The sequence below is a fragment of the Lepidochelys kempii genome, chromosome 2 (genome assembly GCF_965140285.1).
Source record: "Lepidochelys kempii isolate rLepKem1 chromosome 2, rLepKem1.hap1, whole genome shotgun sequence".
NCBI lineage: Eukaryota > Metazoa > Chordata > Testudines > Cheloniidae > Lepidochelys > Lepidochelys kempii.
In genome coordinates, this window is record NC_136381.1 from 76,357,002 (window position 1) to 76,376,291 (window position 19,290).

At 39.8% G+C, this 19,290-nt stretch overlaps 1 protein-coding gene across 5 annotated transcripts in view; it reads left to right on the forward strand.

The window, feature by feature from the left end:
* KLHL14 (kelch like family member 14) overlaps positions 1–19,290 on the forward strand; it is a 77,340-nt gene that overhangs the window by 43,003 nt on the left and 15,047 nt on the right. For all 5 annotated transcript variants that reach the window (XR_012157229.2, XR_012157228.2, XM_073331290.2 and 2 more), the window contains exons 4-5: positions 10,829–10,918; positions 15,095–15,173. Coding sequence is in view for 3 of the 5 variants with exons in the window: in XM_073331290.2 (XP_073187391.1) it covers positions 10,829–10,918; positions 15,095–15,173 (169 nt within the window). In the remaining 2 variants the exon portion in view is untranslated. The remainder of the gene's footprint in view (positions 1–10,828; positions 10,919–15,094; positions 15,174–19,290) is intronic.

Here is a 19,290-nt window from a genome sequence, read left to right on the forward strand (position 1 = left end):
GATAAGTAACTTTTTGTACACTTTGATAAATCAGACCGATAACATTATAAACTTCATTTTTGGCATAATAGTGATTTTCAGGAAGGAATGTTCAATAAGACAATTTTGGGAAAAAACAGTTACATATGTAAAGTACTAGCTGTTGAAGTTACAAGTTTGTGCATAAATGTAACAGATAACTGTAAGTTACTAATTTGGGGGAGATACTGCACATGCTCAACAGTTGGGTGAACCACCATGGACATTGATTTCCATAAATTTAGCTCTTTATTCTGCTTGTGAGTTATCTATGAACAGACATTAATGTTTATGAATGAGTTAATTATTTGAAATTATTCATGAATAATTTTATATGGACTATGTCAGCCTGTGTATTGCTGAGAAACTGTTTGCTGCCACTCTTTCTTCAAGTAATAACTATCTGTAGTTTGATACTTATGCTGTGTGATTGCTCACTTAAGAAACATGGCATTGTTTGTTTCCTGACTGGATGAGTCCCAAACCCACAAAGAGTTTTCAAGATGGTAATGCAAAACTTCCGGCATGAATGCTCATGTGAATACATATTTGCCTCAGTGTTTGTGACACTTTCTCATACCATTATTCATAGAAAGCAAATAAAAGGGGATGCAAATATTGTCAAAACGGATTTGTGGTTTTTATTCAAACAAATGTCCTCAAATTACCCCTATGTGTAGATCCACTCAGTAAGTAATTCAGGCAGGTTTTGCATAAGTCATCTATTGTGCTGAACATGTCAAATTTCTTTCCCCAAAGCTTGAGGAAGTGCCTATGGGACAGTCCATTTCCCTGCCCAGTGAGCCCATTTCTAGAATGGGTACTAAGAGAACTGCCACCTGTCCCACTTCCTCCTTCTGGAGTTTCCTTCTGGGAAACTGAATTTTGCATTCCCTAGCTTATGAGTGAGTAAGGCCAGGTCTACACTATGTCGGTATAATTGCGTCGTTCAGGGGTGTGAAAAATCCACACCCCTGAATGATGTCGTTGTACCAACCGTAACCCACCCTTGTAGGTAGCGCTATGTCCGCAAGAGAGAGTCTCCCGTCCACATAGCTACCTTGCAGAGATGAATTAACTACATCAGTGAGAGAGCTCTCTCCTATCAGTATAGGAGCATCTTCACTTAATCATAGAATCTCAGGAGGTCATCTAGTCCAACCCCCTGCTCAAAGCAGGGCCAATCCCCAGTTTTTGCCCCAGATCCCTAAATGGCCCCCTCAAGGATTGAACGCACAACCCTGAGTTTAGCAGGCCAATGCTCAACCTACTGAGCTATCCCTCCCCCCATATCCCTAAGTGCTATAGCAGCACAGTTGTATCAGTGCAGCTGTGCCAATGCAGCATTTTTGGTGTCGACCTGCCCTAAAGTCTCACTCAGAACGTTGAATTCTATAAGAGTTTGCACCGTAGCTAGCACATTTTCAAAATTCACTTTTATTGTCCATTTTGTGTGGGAACAAACTGTTGGGCCAGATTCACTCAGCCTGGCTCAGAGAGATGCCATGTACACAAGCCCTGGTAGCTGTTATTTGCAGCACCACCACTCCTCTAAGGAATTCCAGGAGAGGACGTTTCAAGCTCTGTGTAAGGTGCTTTCTTGTGCCTAGTCTACAGAGGGACCCACTGTTACATCCAGAGTCTCTTTCCAGGCACAGTTTTATTTTCCAAACATAGGGGAAACATAAAAATAGTTCCTTAGCTCACCCAGTGCTACAGCTCCAAGGAGATTTTCCCCTTTGTCTTTTTCAGTCCCTCCTGCTTCAGGGACTACTGCAGGACTCTTCTTGGCTATTTTAACTGGCCATCACCTCCCAGGGCTCTTGAAGGCACTTTTCCCCTCAGGTTCCCACTGCCTTGATCTTTAAATATGCATGGTAAATAGGCCCAATGGCCTGTGATGGGATGTTAGATGGGGTGGGATCTGAGTTACTACAGAGAATTCTTTCCTGGGTATCTGGCTGGTGAATCTTGCCCAAATGCTCAAGGTTCAGCTGATCACCATATTTGGGGTTGGGAAGGAATTTTCCTCCAGGGCAGATTGGAAGAGGCCCTGGAGGTTTTTCGCCTTCCTCTGTAGCATGGGGCACGGGTCACTTGCTGGAGGATTCTCTGCTCCTTGAAGTCTTTAAACCATGATTAGAGGACTTCAATAGCTCAGAAATAGGTGAGAGGTTTATTGCAGAAGTGGGTGGGTGAATTTCTGTGGCCTGCATTGTGCAGGAGGTCATACTAGATGATCATAATGGTCCCTTCTGACCTTGATATCTATGAATCTATGCCTCCCCTCCCAGTGGATTCTGGCAGCCTGTCCCAGGCAACTTACTGCCCCTACTGCTTCTGGCCCCCTTCCTTACTGATAGCTTGCGTTTTATAGGGAACATCTCTCCTCTCCTCAGATGTGCCAGATTAATGAATAGGGCTGGCTGGCCCCAGGCCTGTGGTCTTTAACGGGGCAGACCATCCTGTTACATGCCATGGTATCTGTAGGAGCCCCATCTGTAAAGGCTGCAGTAGGGATGTGATAAATCAGTGAATCACCTGGAAGCCCTGGCCACAGGATCTTCTCAGCCAGCACCACTCCCTTTGGGAGCTGTGTTGACTGCATGTGGGTTGCCCTCAGGAGAAACTTGTGGCCATCTTGTGCCACTGAAATTTGCCTTGATGGACTTTCCACTGTCAGGGACCCTCAGCAACTCAAACAATATTTAGGCAATATAGGCACATCAGTGTAACTATGCCAGAAAATGCACGTCCATGGGCCCACTCCGTGTTCTTGATCACACTGGAAGTTTTGGACACTCAGAAATTGCATCAGGCTTCTTTCCATGGTGTACCTTTACTGGGGGAGAAAGTAAGCCATTACTGGGTTTCTTCCTCTCCCCTCTGCTGTGTTTCTGCTGCTGGTGGAGTAGAGCCATGCTGGAAGATTCCCTTTTATTAAAAATACTACAGTATTCAGTGATAATAGTCCAAAACGTCATAGCAACACAATTATAAAAGTTGTATTTTGGAACATAACAGAAGAATACTGTAATATATAATGTAATATATCTTTATAAGGACCACTCTCAAAATATGCTTTCACTATGTGATGGAGTTCTGGCACCTGCCATCCCCATGAAGATCCTCCTTAGTGCAAAAGTCACATTTTTGGCCTCTCCTAGAAAGATTTCAGTGCTGATGGGAGAAATAGCAGCATTGGGTTCCTCTGGAGAAAACTCTCAATCCTGTAGTTTCAAACCGTAGCCTCTACTTACCTCCTGGCTCCTAGTAACAAGTTAAGCGGATGAAAGACCAAGCCTTGCGAGAAACGGGGACTCAATGAAAGAAGACTCTTAGTTTAGCCTTCCTGTGGAAACTTTTTAATCACTGGGGCTGGGATAGGATCTGTTAGGGATCTGAGATTGCTGGGAAGCCACAAGGTAAAGTTTGTGGTTGGTTTGGGTTGGAAAGGTGTGCTTCAGGGAACAGCACGGTGACCTTTGAAGTCAGTGAATCTTATTCTCAGGCAGAGATGGAGCCAAGAACAGACACAGAAAAGAGATCTACTGAGAGCAAGCAATTTGGCGTTAATTGCTTGTCATGGGTGTGGGGCGTCTGCTTTTGATTCAGTGCCACTAGAAGAGGGAATGTTTGTCCTCAAACAGCTATCTTGGAGGATCCAGCCGCCTCTCATGGGATGGCACAGTATTTCTTTCTGGAGCTTTGGTGGTTTTGCTGTGGCTTCATCTCGTCAGGGACCATTCATCATTTCTTCTATGATGAGATTTTATTGTGCAAAATGTCGCGCATGAGTGTTTCATCATAAGACTATTAGTTGTGACGAGATGTCATCCCTAGTAATATATGTTGGACTCTAATTTAGAGATCATAAATCCAGGCCTGAGTGTGTATACAGTACATGCTATTGGGGACAAAACATCACTGATGTAATATTGCATAGTTCACTGTTGTGAACAAAATGTTGCCTGATGAACTGTCGGCCTCTAGATGGTATGGACTCAGTAAAGAGTTTTTGGCAGTGATGGCAGGTGGCATGTGTAAGTAGAGAAAAACAACACAAGAGAAAATATTCCTGGGTCCCAAAGGAGTCACTATTAACATTTCCATAATAATGTACATTAAATCTCACTACTGTACTTCATAACAATAAGATTGCCACATTTCTGTACCTTCGCATCTCAGAAAATGTAGTGGCAGTTTGGCGCACTGAATAAAATCTCTTTAAGGAGTGCAAAGAGAAGTCCACGGGTGCTTTCCGAGCAGTATCTGACTACAATAACGTCAGCATGTAGATGCACAGGAGCCAGTAAGTACAAGAATGTAAACTCAGCATTCTCCTGCTGTATCTGGGCACTGCAGATGTAAGTCCAGGTGGATAACTGTATTTTGTTATTTATGTTGGGCCAAAAAGTATGCTAGGACCTTTACAAATATATGGGCAAAACAGCCATCACAAGGCTTATCACCACGTACGTTTCCACTAACGCTTTCTGCACAGGGGAAAATTTCACCCATGTAAGAAGACAGGTCTCTGCCCTGAAGAACTCACATTCGAAGCACTTTAAAGTACTTGATTTCAGTGAGAGCTATAGGTGTTTGATACCTTTGAAAATCAAATCGCCTGTTTAGGTGCTTAAATTGGATTTAGGTGTTTATTTTAGGCATTCACTCTTGAAAAATTTAATCAGTGGAGATTTTTTTAAACTGAGAACCATGCTGGACAAATCTTGCTAGTATTATTCCAAAAAGAGAAACAAAATAATTAACAACCGTTAGTAACTTACTTTTAAATGCTGACTATTGTTTATATTTTCATTAAAATAGAGTATGTTACTAAATAGAAAACAAAATATATAATATATTATTCTATAATATAATATGCGTTGGGTGACTCCTATGACTTTTATTTGCCCAGATGCCTCCTACTTGATACTCTGTTTAGATTGAATTGAGGGGACATGTTGAGAGGTGAAGTTATGTTGGTTACTTCCAAGCTCAGTTGAATGAGGACCTCTACCCCAATGTAGATTTAATAGCGTGTGTCCATCTTGTGTGTGAGTGTTATAATGGAGGTAAGACAGGGCTGGTGATGATGTAGAGGCCACCAAGTAGCGGAGAGACTGCTGAGTCATTAGCTGAGCTGATAGAGTTATTTGTTGCTGGAGTCTCTGAGACTTAGCCTAGTAGATGACTTCAACATCTATGGGAACAGGGACTTGTCTTGATCAATTTAGGACCTGGTGCGATTAGTATTGGACTGTCCCAAGTGGTTTCTGGCTCAGCTCATCCACACTCTATATTAGAGCTGTTCTAATACTGGAAAAACAGAGTTCACAAATATTTGCTCAAATTTGAAATAGCTGATCAGTTCGACCACACCTACATGAGAACAAAGGTCTTTGTTATTCACTGTTTGCCATTCATTATTCTCCTGGTTGAAGTTTCATTCATCTTCTGATGATCAGAAAATACTAATGGGTGAAATCCTTGCTCCATTGAAGTCAATGGTAAAACTCTCATTGACTTCAGACTTCACTGGGCTAGAATTTCACACCAGGTGCTTTACATGATCAGTCATGCACCACAAATAATAAATAGTTAACCTTCAAAGTGAACAGTTCACCAAAAACTCCTAAGTTGGCATTTATTTGTATAAACTCTTTGTTGAATAAAAACAAATAGCAAATACATTAGTAAAAACCGTCTTTATGTAAATGATTTGTGAACAGAAGAAAAGGTTAACCATATCTGGTCATTTATTAGCAACAAATAATTCAACCAGCTGAACTCTGGATCTTGTTTTGGGGGTAGGTTTGCAGGTCAGGGGGATGAATATTATATCTTTGCGATGAGATAACCACAGTCCCCTGCATTTTTGAGTTTGCAGGTACCTGACTTGTTGGACTAAAGGGCCTACTTTATTGGTCTGCTTCTCCAAGGCTAATGGAACTATCTGGATTCAGGTTACTCAGGAAATGAAAATTATCCAGCCCCGAGACCACAATATTGACATCCCGAAAAGGCATTATCCTCTCCTTTTGTCCTCTCTTATTGACATAGTGACCATTAAAACACTCTCTTGCCCTACTTCATCTTCACAGGTCATGATGGTATACTGAGGACCTACAACAGATGACAAGCATGACTGGGGCATATAGAGTTTTGAAATGCTATGCTGTGGCTGGGCAGTGAAGAAAGGTTTCTTTACCTCCCGTACAGCCCCTGCAAAATCCCAGTCAGATAAACTGTTCTAGGCAGTGAAAAATCTACTTATCTAATTTGTTTACATCAAAGACCAGAGTCGGGTATAGTTTTTCAGATGATTTTTGGCAGATAAGATTGCTCAGATTCAGGCTGTGTTGTCTGAGCTCTTGGTAGCTGAGGAGGGGTAAAAGCGAGGGAGGCATGTGCGTCTCTGTCACAGCTCTCCTCCTTTGGTGGAAGCAGGAAGAAAGATCCCCATTGTAGTCCCCCATGACGTGGGGCGTGCCACACCTGTTCTTTCCACATGCTCATCGGTTGGTGCTGAAATGAGGACAAGCCAGCCAGGGGAATCTGGAGTGGGAGAAGCAAGAGGAGTTTTTGTATGGCTGGGGACTTTCTGGGGCCCATCAGAGATTGTGCCTAGGATTACAGAGAGAGTTGGCTGAGACTTAATCTAACAAAACTGAATTGTGGGAGCAGTGCAAAGCCTGGCCAGCTGTGTACCAGGGGAGTATGCCCGCTGTGACACAGGTTTGGAGACTGGGTGTGCTGTTGGATCCCCACTGCTTCTGGATAGTCATGTAGCAGTATTGACCAAGAAGTGCTTTTTTTTTTCTATTAGTCCTTGGCTGTAAGGTTGTAGCCTTTGTTTTTGGATGTAGGCGTTGGTACAGTTATCTATGCCTTTTGTCATCTCAAATATGGCCTTCTCTAATGAGTTCTGCAGGGGACACATTACTACATGTGTATATTCCTGGAATGTCTTCTACATGGGCCTATAGCAGAAGAGCATCCAGGAGCATCAGCTCAAGCAGAATGCAGCAGATCATTTGTTTAGTGGGGTGTTTCGCAGGCAGCTCATTCCACAAGTATCTACACTGATTCCCGGGTCACTTTCTGTTATAATTCAAGGTATTGGTTTTGACCTAAAAAGCTCGGTACCTAACTACCTGAGAAGTTGTCATTCACCCTTCAGGCCAGCTTAGCCTCCCGGGTTCCACTTTTGGTCTAATGGAGCCTGAGTTGTTAGATCTTAGGCTCCAAGAGCTTTGAAGAGAGGGAGGATTGGAAGCGGTGATGTCTGCTTATTTTATATAATCTGTATCTGTCTGTCTGTCTAGAGTATTTCTAAGGCATTTATCACCTTGGTATTCCTCAAATAACCAGGGCCCTTCTTCTTTTTTTACTTAGTGGTCTTTTTCCCTTTCTTTTAACTCTACTAGTTCATTTAATAAAGTTGAAAATTCTTGCACAGAGCTTTATAAACATGTGTTATTAGATTTTAAATCTGTTTTGAAAGTGCCTCTATCCTACTCCTTCCTAGTAAAGTGACCTTTTTAAATGGAGGGAAGTGGGTTTAGATGACAGTCATGATAAATGCGGTCATGTTCACTCAATAAAATAAGGCCCAGTGCATTTGAGGATAAATCAGTGAAATGTACAGCCCCACCTGTCTGTCTCCATCATTCATTTCCACTGTCACTTTCACAGTGGCTGATGGATCACAGTTGCTGTAAAATTAGACAGCCTTTAATCTCATTTCATCCTGATTAGCTTCTCTTTACCCTTTCCCTCTAACTCACTGACTGACACGCTAAAAACTCACACTGGGCTGTGTTTGAGCATGGCATACAAACTTCTCTTCAAATACCTTTTTCGTGGGGCAGGCAGGTGTTCACCTGAGTTGAAATCTAAAAATGAGAGTCTGAGATTCATGTTATTAAAATAAATCAGCAGACAAAGGGACAGATAGAACATTAATGAGAGTGTTGGTCTGTATGGCCAGACCATGTGGTGGGCCAAATTCTGCTCCAGTTACACCCTTGTAACATGAATGACATCAATAGATTCCACCAATGCTATTGGAGCCTGAATTTATCTTTTGGTTTGTCCCACCCATACATTTTGATTATACAGTATGAAAAGTTAGGCTGTGTGCAAAACTAAGACACCTGTTTTCAAAAAGTTACATTTTAGAACTAGAGGGTTTTTCTCTTTTAAAGGGCATTTTTAGAGCTATAAAATCCGTGCATTCTCATAATTTTCATTCATAACTCATTCAGAATTCTGAAGGACACTGAAAATGCTTAGGTGTTAAAAATGTAGCTTTTGGGATATTGCAATTTCAGGGCAAGAAGGTCCTCTCAGATACTAACTGATATTCTGCCTCCTTCAGAGCTTGCAGAGCACAATATCACAGTTGAGATTCATGTAGCGCTGAGTAGAAAATGTTGCCTATAATGTTACAGGAAACTAAGCAAAGCTAGTGTAGACTCATGTCATAGTCACCTCTTCTCTTAAGGCCCAATCCTACAGCCCTTACTTAGGTATACTTCCCATTAACTTTATTAGGTGTTCTACCTGAGCAACAACTAAAGGTTTGGGCCATTAAAGTCCAATCCTGCACCAATTAAGTCAGTGAGAATTTTGGCATTTAGTTCAGTGGGAGCAGGATTAAGCCCTTAGTTTTCAAGGTTTAGTTGTCTTCATAAGCATGGGACTCTTGGATACATGATCATTTATGTGCATGGCAGTGGCTGAGAAACTTAAAATATAATTTCTTCCTCTGTTGACTCTTTCTATACCAATGTGGGGGAGTAAACAAAGTAATGCAAACACAATGGGGAACAAATATTTGTGTGTGATGTATCGTGTGCATTTTGTTTTTTGGTAAATGCAAGATCTTTCAGGAATTGACTAAAGGAGAACAAGACTGAGATTGGATATGGGTACAAGTCATTGGCTTGATCCTAATTTTACAAAATAACAGAGTAGCCGTGTAGGTATTAGTTGGTGGCTCTGATTGCTGGGGCTGGAGAGTCCCTTACTGGCAAGTAGAGAAAGAAACACTGTTGTCCTATGGAATACCATCTCATCTTGCAACGCAAGCTACATTAAAAATAGCTAAGGTCCAGTTTATAAGATAAGGTTTACAAAATGGGAAAAGTGACTGAGATTTAAAGAATGGGAAAAATATTTTGCATTTGGGAGAAACACTGTGCATTGACTAATAAGATATCAAAACCTCTGGTGTTTAAATTTGTTCAGCATGCTAGCAACCTATATATAGTAAAAAGCCCTATAGAGTGTCTAGTCCCAATTACTTCATGGTTGTATAAAATTTACCAGTAGCAAATAACCTTCATTAATGCATTTCCACTAAACCAGGCTGCGTAATTTAAGAATTGCTTCACTTATATGGCTTGTAAGAGCACAGACTATGAAAACAATATTCGACCTTTACTAAAAACTAAAAATGCACCTTGCATATTCATCATTGCCTTGCAAAAACCTCAAGTAAGAAGCTTAAATGAGCCCACTTGATCTTTAAGAAAATGTGTCCTAAATAACAAAGCTATGCATATTTCTTCTTATTATTATTTGCATATGCTATACTGCACAACTGCATTCTGAGAAAAATAAAAGATAATAAAACAAATGAAATGAGAGATATATCACCCAAAATAATCCAAGTGTGAGATAGGCTGCTTTTTTTTTTTTTTTTTTTGCATTGGCAAAAGAGCACAAAGTAAGAGCTGGCCCTGAGTCATATTGATTTCCCACTACAGTGGTTTCCTAAGTGCTCTGTTGATCCGTGTCAAGCAATAAGTTCCCTGCCTGTACATGCACATCACCTCCCCATTTGTCCTCACCTAGATTTAAGGTGCCCATATGATGAGCTGAACAAGGACATCATTTTTCCTACTGGTGTCACTGGGCCAAAACTACTGCATGTGGTATGATAACTAATACCATGTTAGTTTACATTTACCTTACGATATTACAATAGTGCTGTATAGCACAGATCAGCACACGTTATGGTCTATAAGCATTCTGGTTTTATACCTTAGCTCTTGCTGTGGAAAATGTAAATGAAAAGAAAAATAGAGTCTGATGGTTTTAGCCAATCTGATGGTTTTACCCAATCCTAAAAACACCTCCAAAAAAAGGATATTGCAAACCTAATACCACAGTTTTGATCTTTGTTAATGAAGGGCTTCCTGATTAGATGAATAGAAAATGTGTGGTTGTCTGCTAATGACATTGTACAGGAAATTAAGCGTATACATTTGGAGAAAGCATTAAATCAGCAGGACCTTAATTTAAAAACTTAAAACTGTATGGAAATGCAGCTTGTTCATTGCTGTGTAATAGAAAGCTACTGAACACACTGACTCTTGCTGTGGAAGCATTGCCAACAGAACAAAGCTGGGATGAGGCTTTTTTAATGTGTCCTAGCATTTTCTGTCTTATTTTTGGAGAAATATCAGACATCTTGATCCATTTTCATGTGTCTCTTATTTTTAGAATGCCCATAGATGTCAATCAGACAGGTGTGGGTGGTCTTAGTAACCATAATTCATGTAACATGGTTAGTCTTCAGTAATTTGCAGGATACTCTTATTTGAAATTATTGCTAATCGATTGGATTTTGGCTGTTGCTAATTCACTGCACATACATTTTAGAGCTATGCATTACCTACATATCCAGTTCCAGATTTTGTAGAGTCATGTTTTGTAACTTTGCTAAAGTAAATATTTTTAAATAACCAGAGTGCTAAGATAGAGATTGATAAAGAATACTTTGTTTTATTTGCAGTTATGCCATATAATAGTGCCCATCACTGTGTTGTGGAAGTAGAAAACTTCTTGTTTGTTTTGGGAGGAGAAGACCAGTGGAACCCGAATGGTATGTACACAACATTAAAAGAGAGCATGCACAGATTCTAATCTATCACTTCAAGTGATGCAGTAGGCAGTGAATGATTCTGATCGAGTTATTGAACTGGTTAAGATCACTTATGTCCTAGCAGTGACATAATAAATATCTGGAGCTTTAGTTTCTCCACCACTACTCAGGTCCCGTCCCTTGGGAAATGCCACAGGCATCAGAACAGACTCTTTCAAGTGAAGGCATCAGACAGCAGCAGTTAAAAATTTTAACCCTCGTTTCCGGTTTCCTTCCAGTCATAATACAATAATGCTGTTGCAGTCAATGAATGCTCTCTTTCCAATGTCTAACCAGACACTTGCAGCTAAAGTTGTTAATGTGTTAATTATCTAGAGTCTCAAGACTCTTAAACTGGTCCTTTTTCTAGTCTCGTACAAAAGCTTTCCATATAGATTATGTGCTGCTACCTTCTTTTGATTTGATTACTTCATAAATTTACTGCAAAGAGAAATTAAACAATTTAACAGGCTTCTGAGCAAAGCAAAAGGAGAACACTGTGCTTTGCAAAATTCACAAAATTGTCAAGACATTGTTAGAAAGCTTGCACATGAAGAACGAGTTGTAGTTGTAGCAGTCTGTGTAACAGAGATAATTATGACTGAGAAACCATAAAACAGCTTGCAGGTACACATTTTTACTTTAAAACACCAGAAGATCCAGCTGAAATTACATATACTGCATATAGTTTATTGTGAATGGCCCATTTCAGCATCTGCACTAAACCAAATTATAGAAAATTGTTACATCTGTTCACTTCCTAAAATCTGAGACAAACAATCCAGTCCACTCTATAAGCATATTTCCGGCGCAGTTAAAAACATCACTAAATGTCTTGAGAGATAAACCCTTCATCTCTGTTGTTGAATCTCCTATATTCTAAGCAGGAGCTTGTACATGTTGTTTCATTATGATTATTATTAGTATTGGGTAGTTCCCAGGCTCCCCGGGTGGTGTTTGGTGCTCCATTGTGCTAGGCGATGTACATACACAAAGTAAGAAACAGACCCTACACCAAAGTGTTTACAGTTAAGTAGTCAAGACAGACTAAAGGTTTGAGAAAGAAGGAAGTATAAGTATTCACATTTTACAGATGGGGAAACTGGGATTAAGTGATTTGAGCAAGGTCCTACAGGAAGTCTGTGGCAGTGGCAGGAATTGAACCCAGCTTTCCTGACCAGATGGTCCACCAGTCCATCCTTCTTAATATCTTAAGTGCAAAGGCATCTAAATCAACTATTAGAGACTGAAGTTCATTCTGTTAGTTGAAGACACTCCCCCTAGGAGTAAAACAACTTCCATGTAAGAAACTGGTTCACAGGATCAAGTTTTTCAAATTTTGTAAATACCAGATAAAAGCAATGTGTGAACAGAATGGATCTGGGACAGGAGCACTACTGATATTGGTCATCACTGTACACATATACCACAATAGAGATGGATCTGATACATTACAAAAAATTGGACATGAATATCATCCACTATACGTTGTCCACTTATTTCTGGACTTCTTCTATACTCTATTTAGACTAAATAAAGCATGTCATCACAACACGCACTAGGCCCAATATCATTTACATTAAGGCCCTTTTATACAACTCTGGGAGTTTAAAGGAGAGTGGGGGCTAAAATGGGTGTGAATGTAACTGACCTGTCAGAGCAGTGTAAATGGTGTGTAGTGTAAATGAGAATTCATTGTTCGTTTCTTTGTTTATGTGAATCAAAATTGGGCCTTTATTGCTGCTTCTATGTTCATTGGATGGAGGTTCTCATAGGGATGAGAGAAACTAGGGGTAAGGGGCATACAACTTGGAACCTCTAGAGAGAGCACCTGGACCCTCCAGGACATATTTTGGACTTCTTATCTACCCTGGCAGCCTGAGAGCCATTGTGTCGTTTGCTGTCTCCTCTCATGGCTATGCAGTACCAGCCATGAAAGGGACTCGGTGGGGGTGAATGCTGCCAAGAGCAGCACTGGATATCTGTGGGATCTGTAAGGGAGTACATTGCAGAATGCAGCTACTCCCTGGCAACACCTAGCACTGCCTCGCAGAGCCCTGACTCTGCAGAATTGAGGCAGAAGGTCTTCTTGCAGGATTTGGGGGAGGGGGAACAAGCTACAGCTCCCATTCACCTTGCACAGATTTGCCTAATCTGACTCCCCCTGTGCTCACTTCACTGGACAGGAACAGCAGCCCCTTTATTTTCAAATGACGGTCAAAGTATCTACATAGTGAGAAATACTTCCTCACGTGCACTTCCAGGCTGATGTGCAAGCAAAGTGGTGCATGCAATTTTCTTTCAAACTGAATTCCAAGAATAAATTGGAGGATCCATATTAAAGCCTGTTGTGCTGGGCAGTTTGGAAACTCCTGTGCTAGCACCAATGCATAATGTGTTATGAAGTGTAGGACCACAAAATCAGAGGTGTGTAGAGTAACAACAGTTAAAAAGCTGTTATACCGCCAAGGAGTTCTGAGGGCATAATAAACTGTGAGATCTTTGGTGTGTAGTATCAATAGCAGCATTAGAACCATCCCAGAATTCAAGCTTGTATTCAGTACTTGCCCATGAACTGTTCTGTAAATCTACTTTTTATAATATAAATATATATAAACAGATTTAAAAAAAGACCTGGAATTAACATGATGTGTGCCTGCCTACTGCCAACCCAATTGCTTTTCTTGTATGTTGTATCTGTTGCCCCAATCTTCATCTCTTCATCGTTTTTACAGATTGTAATCTCTTTGAGGCAGGGACCATGGGTGAAATCCTGGCCTCACTGAAGTCAATGGCTGAACTCCCATTGCCTTCAACAGGGCAGCATCTCACTCTCTCTTTTCAGATATATTTGTGTAGTACCCAGCAAAATGGGGGCTCAATCCTGATTTAGGGATATGCTGGATGTGGCAGAAAATACTGCACTTTTCAGCAGTCACCTACCACATCCAACTCTGCAAGCAACATGCTCACACAGAGTACAGAGGATAAATTTACCTCCAGAAGTAGAAAACAACATGTTCCTTTCTCTAAATCCTTGTAGAACACGTTCTTAAATTACAGATAAAAACTATGGCTGGACCATTGTTCTTATCTATGAGTTTGATGTTTACAAATGCATCCTGGGGTTTGTGTACAAAACAAGAGGCAAGGGGGACCAATCCTTTAGATGCTCTGACAATGTCAAATATTCACCTTGCAGAATACGCTCTGATCATTTATTTAACTGTGACGTATACGGTTGGGTTATCCTGCTGTCTTTTGGAGCCTCTAATTCAATTTTTTAGTCACACATACATAAACAAAGGTTTCTTTTTCAGAGACCCTCATGTGTTGAAGTCTCAGGTGTTACACAGAAATTGCAATACACTCTTTTGCTTCAGTCTTCTTGCTTTGATGTCAATCTGTATGTAAAATAAGGTGCAGTCTTAATATCATGAAGGCATGCATACAGTTCTGGGGTTTGACAGCAGGGATAAGCTAGTTAACTAGCTTATGTTGTTCATGTTTCTCATTTTAGCTAACACACTTGGAATAAGACTCTAAGAGTATATTCTCCCCCCAGTGCACACGTATAACTCCTGCTAACTTACACCGAAGGTGAATAGTAGAATAAAAATAAAATAGTGTAGCGGTCGCACAACATGTGTTAATGGTCTGTGTAACTCCTGGTTATTTAAACAATCTTTCTCACCCTGCTCCAAACAGAAATGAAGTGGAGAGGAAGGAAAGTACATGTTATTCCTGTGATTTTTCAAACTGCCACAAAGTACTCTAGTCATAAAAATGCCATGAAGAAGCCCCATCTTGAGCAATAATTTTCTGTTGTGTCATGACAAATTTATTTATGGTGGATTTGAAAATACCAGGACTTCTGTTTTTAAATACAAATTTCCAAGTTCTTATGACCAAAGAAAATAATATTCTTTATGTTTTTATTTATACCATTGATATTTGCTAACTCAAATACTGTAGTGCCCCATTTATTGAATAACAACATGTGCTGAGTTCATACATTGTTATAAAAAGGGGACTCTTTATAAAAATTGCCAACATGTGAAATATATTTGATATATTAAATGGTGATGTTAAGTACATGAAATAAAAGTTGAGTGTCAAAATAATCTATCTTTACAGGGAAACACAGTACAAACTTTGTCAGCCGATATGATCCCAGGTTTAACAGCTGGATACAACTTCCACCCATGCAAGAGAGGTAAAAACCTGCTACAAATTTTTCACTATTTCTTTTGTTGTCCTAAGAGGAGCTGAGGGTTGGCTTAATTCTGGGAAAAGGGAATGCTGTAGAATTAGTAAAGATGTTGAAGATAAAATCTCAGTGTACTGTTGTTTCTCTTTATGCTTCTAATTTTTTTTTTGAAGCATTCCAAATTCAAAAATCGAGGGGCCAAATCCTGTAGTGCTAACTCTTGCAAAATTCCGATTAACTTCATGGGGGAGGGTTGCCTAAGTAAGGACTGCAGGATTGCGTCCTTTTCTGAAGTCTCCAAAATGTGCTGCAGAGTTTGTCTTTTTCATTTTCTTAATGTTTGGTTGTCACCTCCAAGGCATGTTGCATGAGCCGAACGTCACAGAGAGTGTGCAGTAGGGACAGGACAGTTACAGTTGTGTCAGTTATAAACAACAGAAACATTGAGACCCCAGTCCTCCTCTGTGAGGATATATTTTTTTGCCACTGCAGCAGTTCAAAGATATTCTAAACTTGACTTAGCTGGCCAGAGCAGTCCCACTCTGTGATCTTGGTCTGCCAGCAGGAGTTGCTGGCAGGCTGCACAAATTAGAGCAGCATTTCTGCTACTCTTCTTTTGTACTGGAGAGTGGCCTGGCACCAGAACAGCACCAGGATCAGAGGAATGTAAAGGTTCCTTAAACCTACCTCTGCACCATACCCCTGCATCCTATCCCTAGGGGGGAAAACCTCAGTGGAATGTTGTAGGTTTGAAAATAAATATCTGAAAGCCAGGAAATCTAAGTTTATACTTACGTTTTATGAAAAAAATTCAAAAGAGTATCCTCCAGTTCACCAAAATCTCTCCTCTTACACTTTGTACAAAGACCTGACCAGCTACCATTCCACCTTCCTAAGAGAATTCCCTAATTCCAGGTGCTGGAAATGTTACAACTCTGTTTACTCTTAACTATCTGCTGCAGTCAGGCTCCCTGCCTCTATGGACACCTTAAACTCTGCTAGGCAGTGTATACCATCACTATGGACATTAAGATGGCCACAGGTGAAACGTCAAACAATACAGGTTTTAAGAGAGCTCCAGCTGTAAGGGCTTCTAACCAATTTGCTAATAGTGACACTTAGAGCTGCGTGAATGATGGATTGTTTGGTTGCTGGCAATTAAAAAAAAAAAATTTTTTAATGTAGTTTTTCTGGGTCCACCTGAAATAAAATTCTTTTAAAACTTTTCATCAAAATGAAAATTCAGGTGGACGGAATCATTTCAGATCAAACAAAACATTTTGCACTCATTTCCAGCAATTTGTGTATTTTTAATTTTTTAAAAAATAAAATAAAAGGAAATTTCAAAATGGAAAGTCATCTCTAATTGAAAAAACAAAAAGTTTTGTTTTGAAAAGGTTGAAATGAAACATTTCAGTATTTTTGGAAATTTTGTTTGTTTTCAATCAAAACAATCAAGTGAAATCAATATGAATCTGCATTTTTTGACGAAAAAGTTTTGGTCAAAAAATTTCACCCAGCTCTAGTGGGTATCATACTTGTCATAGCCAAATACACTGTAGTTTGTCAGGATGTAAGGACAGAATCTGGACTGTTCTGGAGTACCTTAACACTGCATTTCCATGCTTACAAATATCTGGGATTCTTTTTTCTGCCTTTAAGGTTATTAGAACAGCCGTGTTCTATTAAGGGCTTCCCTCTTAAGCTATTTTTACACATACTATATTTTCAACTTTAACTCTACTTTAATAAGGGTTTGGTTTCTGGGAATTGTATGAAATTTGATACAGACAAACTAACAATTATGTGATGGGGTGTATAAACACTTTAGGGGATCAGCAAGGATACTTTTTTGGCAGAAACACCTCATACACTGCAGCTAACACCATAATAGTCATGTAAGAAGTGCTTGGGTGTATGTAGATCAGCCAGTAAACTTAGAAATTGGCTACTATTCTTAGGGAATTTGAAGTAAGTCTGATCTAAATCCTCACTAGATCTTATGGGAGCAAAAGCCCTGTAAAGAGGATGGGCAGGATGTCCTCTCTTACATGCTTATCCAGACTTAAGGAATGGCAGCAAGTGAGGCTTATTTCGATTAGAAAAGAGGCTCCTCACAACTCAGAAAGAAGAAGGGTGGAGGGGGGAAGGGAGACAATAGTAGGACATGTGATGGCCAGCTCAGTAGCACTAGAAACAGTGGAGAAAGATTATATTTGTGTGTGCATTAGTGTGACCTTCACTTTGCGTGTTGTGTCAAACAACATGCCTGGTGGGTCTGTGCTATACTCATTTTATTTGTGATATAGAAGAGAGTGAAATAAACTACAGATGATCAGAAGAGGTGATGTTTGGATCTTGATTAGGTATGGGTTTCAGATTTAACCATCTGAAAACTTGAAGCTGTTCCTTGGCCTCAAGATTCTGGATTTGACCCATCTCTTCAACAAACCCGGAGAGTATTTTCTTTGCTAGTTATCCCAGTGGTAGAGTGTAGTAATTCCATACTACAAAAAGAACAAGAGTACTTGTGGCACCTTAGAGACTAACAAATTTATCTGAGCATGAGCTTTCGTGGGCTACAGCCCACTTCATCAGATGCATAGAATGGAACATATAGTAAGAAGATATATATATTCCACCTTTTCATGTTCTCTTTATGTATATATATCTTCTTACTATGTGTTCCATTGTATGCATCTGACGAAGTGGGCTGTAGCTCACAAAAGCTCATGCTCAAATAAATTTGGTAGTCTCTAAGGTGCCACAAGTACTCCTGTTCTTTTTGCGGATACAGACGAACACGGCTGCTACTCTGAAACCTAACATACTATAGATGCTTTTAGGGCCTGATACAGCATCCATGGAAGTCATTTGGAAGACTGCCATTTGCTTCAATGGGCATTGGATCAAAGCCCCTAGTGAAAGTCAGCTTTAGTATCTGGTGGGTTTCTACCAAGAACTAGAAATCCTCTGAAGCCTTGTAACTGCTCAGCATTTCCCCATTACTCTGCCTGGTGATAAATCACTGTTCAAAATGGTTAGTAACTTAAAATATTACAAAATTTTGTTGTAATGTTCTAATCATAATAGTCCCTTTTGCTGGTGGGCTTTAGAATGAGACAATTAACCTTCACCCCTTCTACTCAGGATACATAATTCAGGCAGTGGTCAGTTATCTCTGGATAGAGCCTCTAAGGATGGGGAATTTGCTGAAAAATGTGATTAGGAATTTCTTTAAAATGTGTAATGTTACTTCCTAGCCTGTAATGACTTCCTCAGAGGTGTTACAGCATTTTGCATCAAGGTCTAACATGACAGTTTTTAGGAGACAATATATCTAATTACAAAACTGTAAAGCAATCCCACCTCCACTCCTTACTCATACAAAATGCCTGGTAAAGTCAACAGACAGACTAGGTGGGTGAGGTAATACTTTTTATTGGACCAACTTCTGCTGGTGAGAGAGCTTTTGAGCTTACACAGTGCTCTTCTTCAAAGTCAATACGCTTTTTTTTCCCAAGTAAGGAGTGCAGGATTAAGCCCTATGTCTGTTGGCACAATGCAGGCACCATTGACAATACAGTCTGTTTAGTGGATCCTTTTGACTCATTATGGTCCATAAAGTCAAGACCTATGAAGGGATTTTAGTCTGAGACTAATCAACCAGATTAATGGTTCCTTTAAAATGCCTGTCTGGTAAATGTGGGTCTTGTGCACATGCAGTAAATTCTTAAATTAAAAATCTGTGTAAAATCTGTGACAGATGAACTTTTATCTCATATGCTGAAATCCATATTAGACTGATTTTATTTTTGAGTTATAAAAAAATATTCAAATATCTAATTCCCGTTATGGACTCAATGCCACAGCAGCATGTTTTGCTTTTTCTTTAAAGCCAATTATTTTGTGCAGTTTGCTTGAGTTAATACTTAATATTTATTGTGTATAATACTTTATGAGAATATTAAATAACTTGTTAGATATTACATTAAGTAAAAATTGATCAGTCCTGCCTTCTTACTCCATCCAGTAACGGTAGATGAACCAATATTCTGATCCAAGCACAATGGGGTACTTTTTGAAGAGCATTGCATTTAAACTAATAAGGCCATTAAAAGGA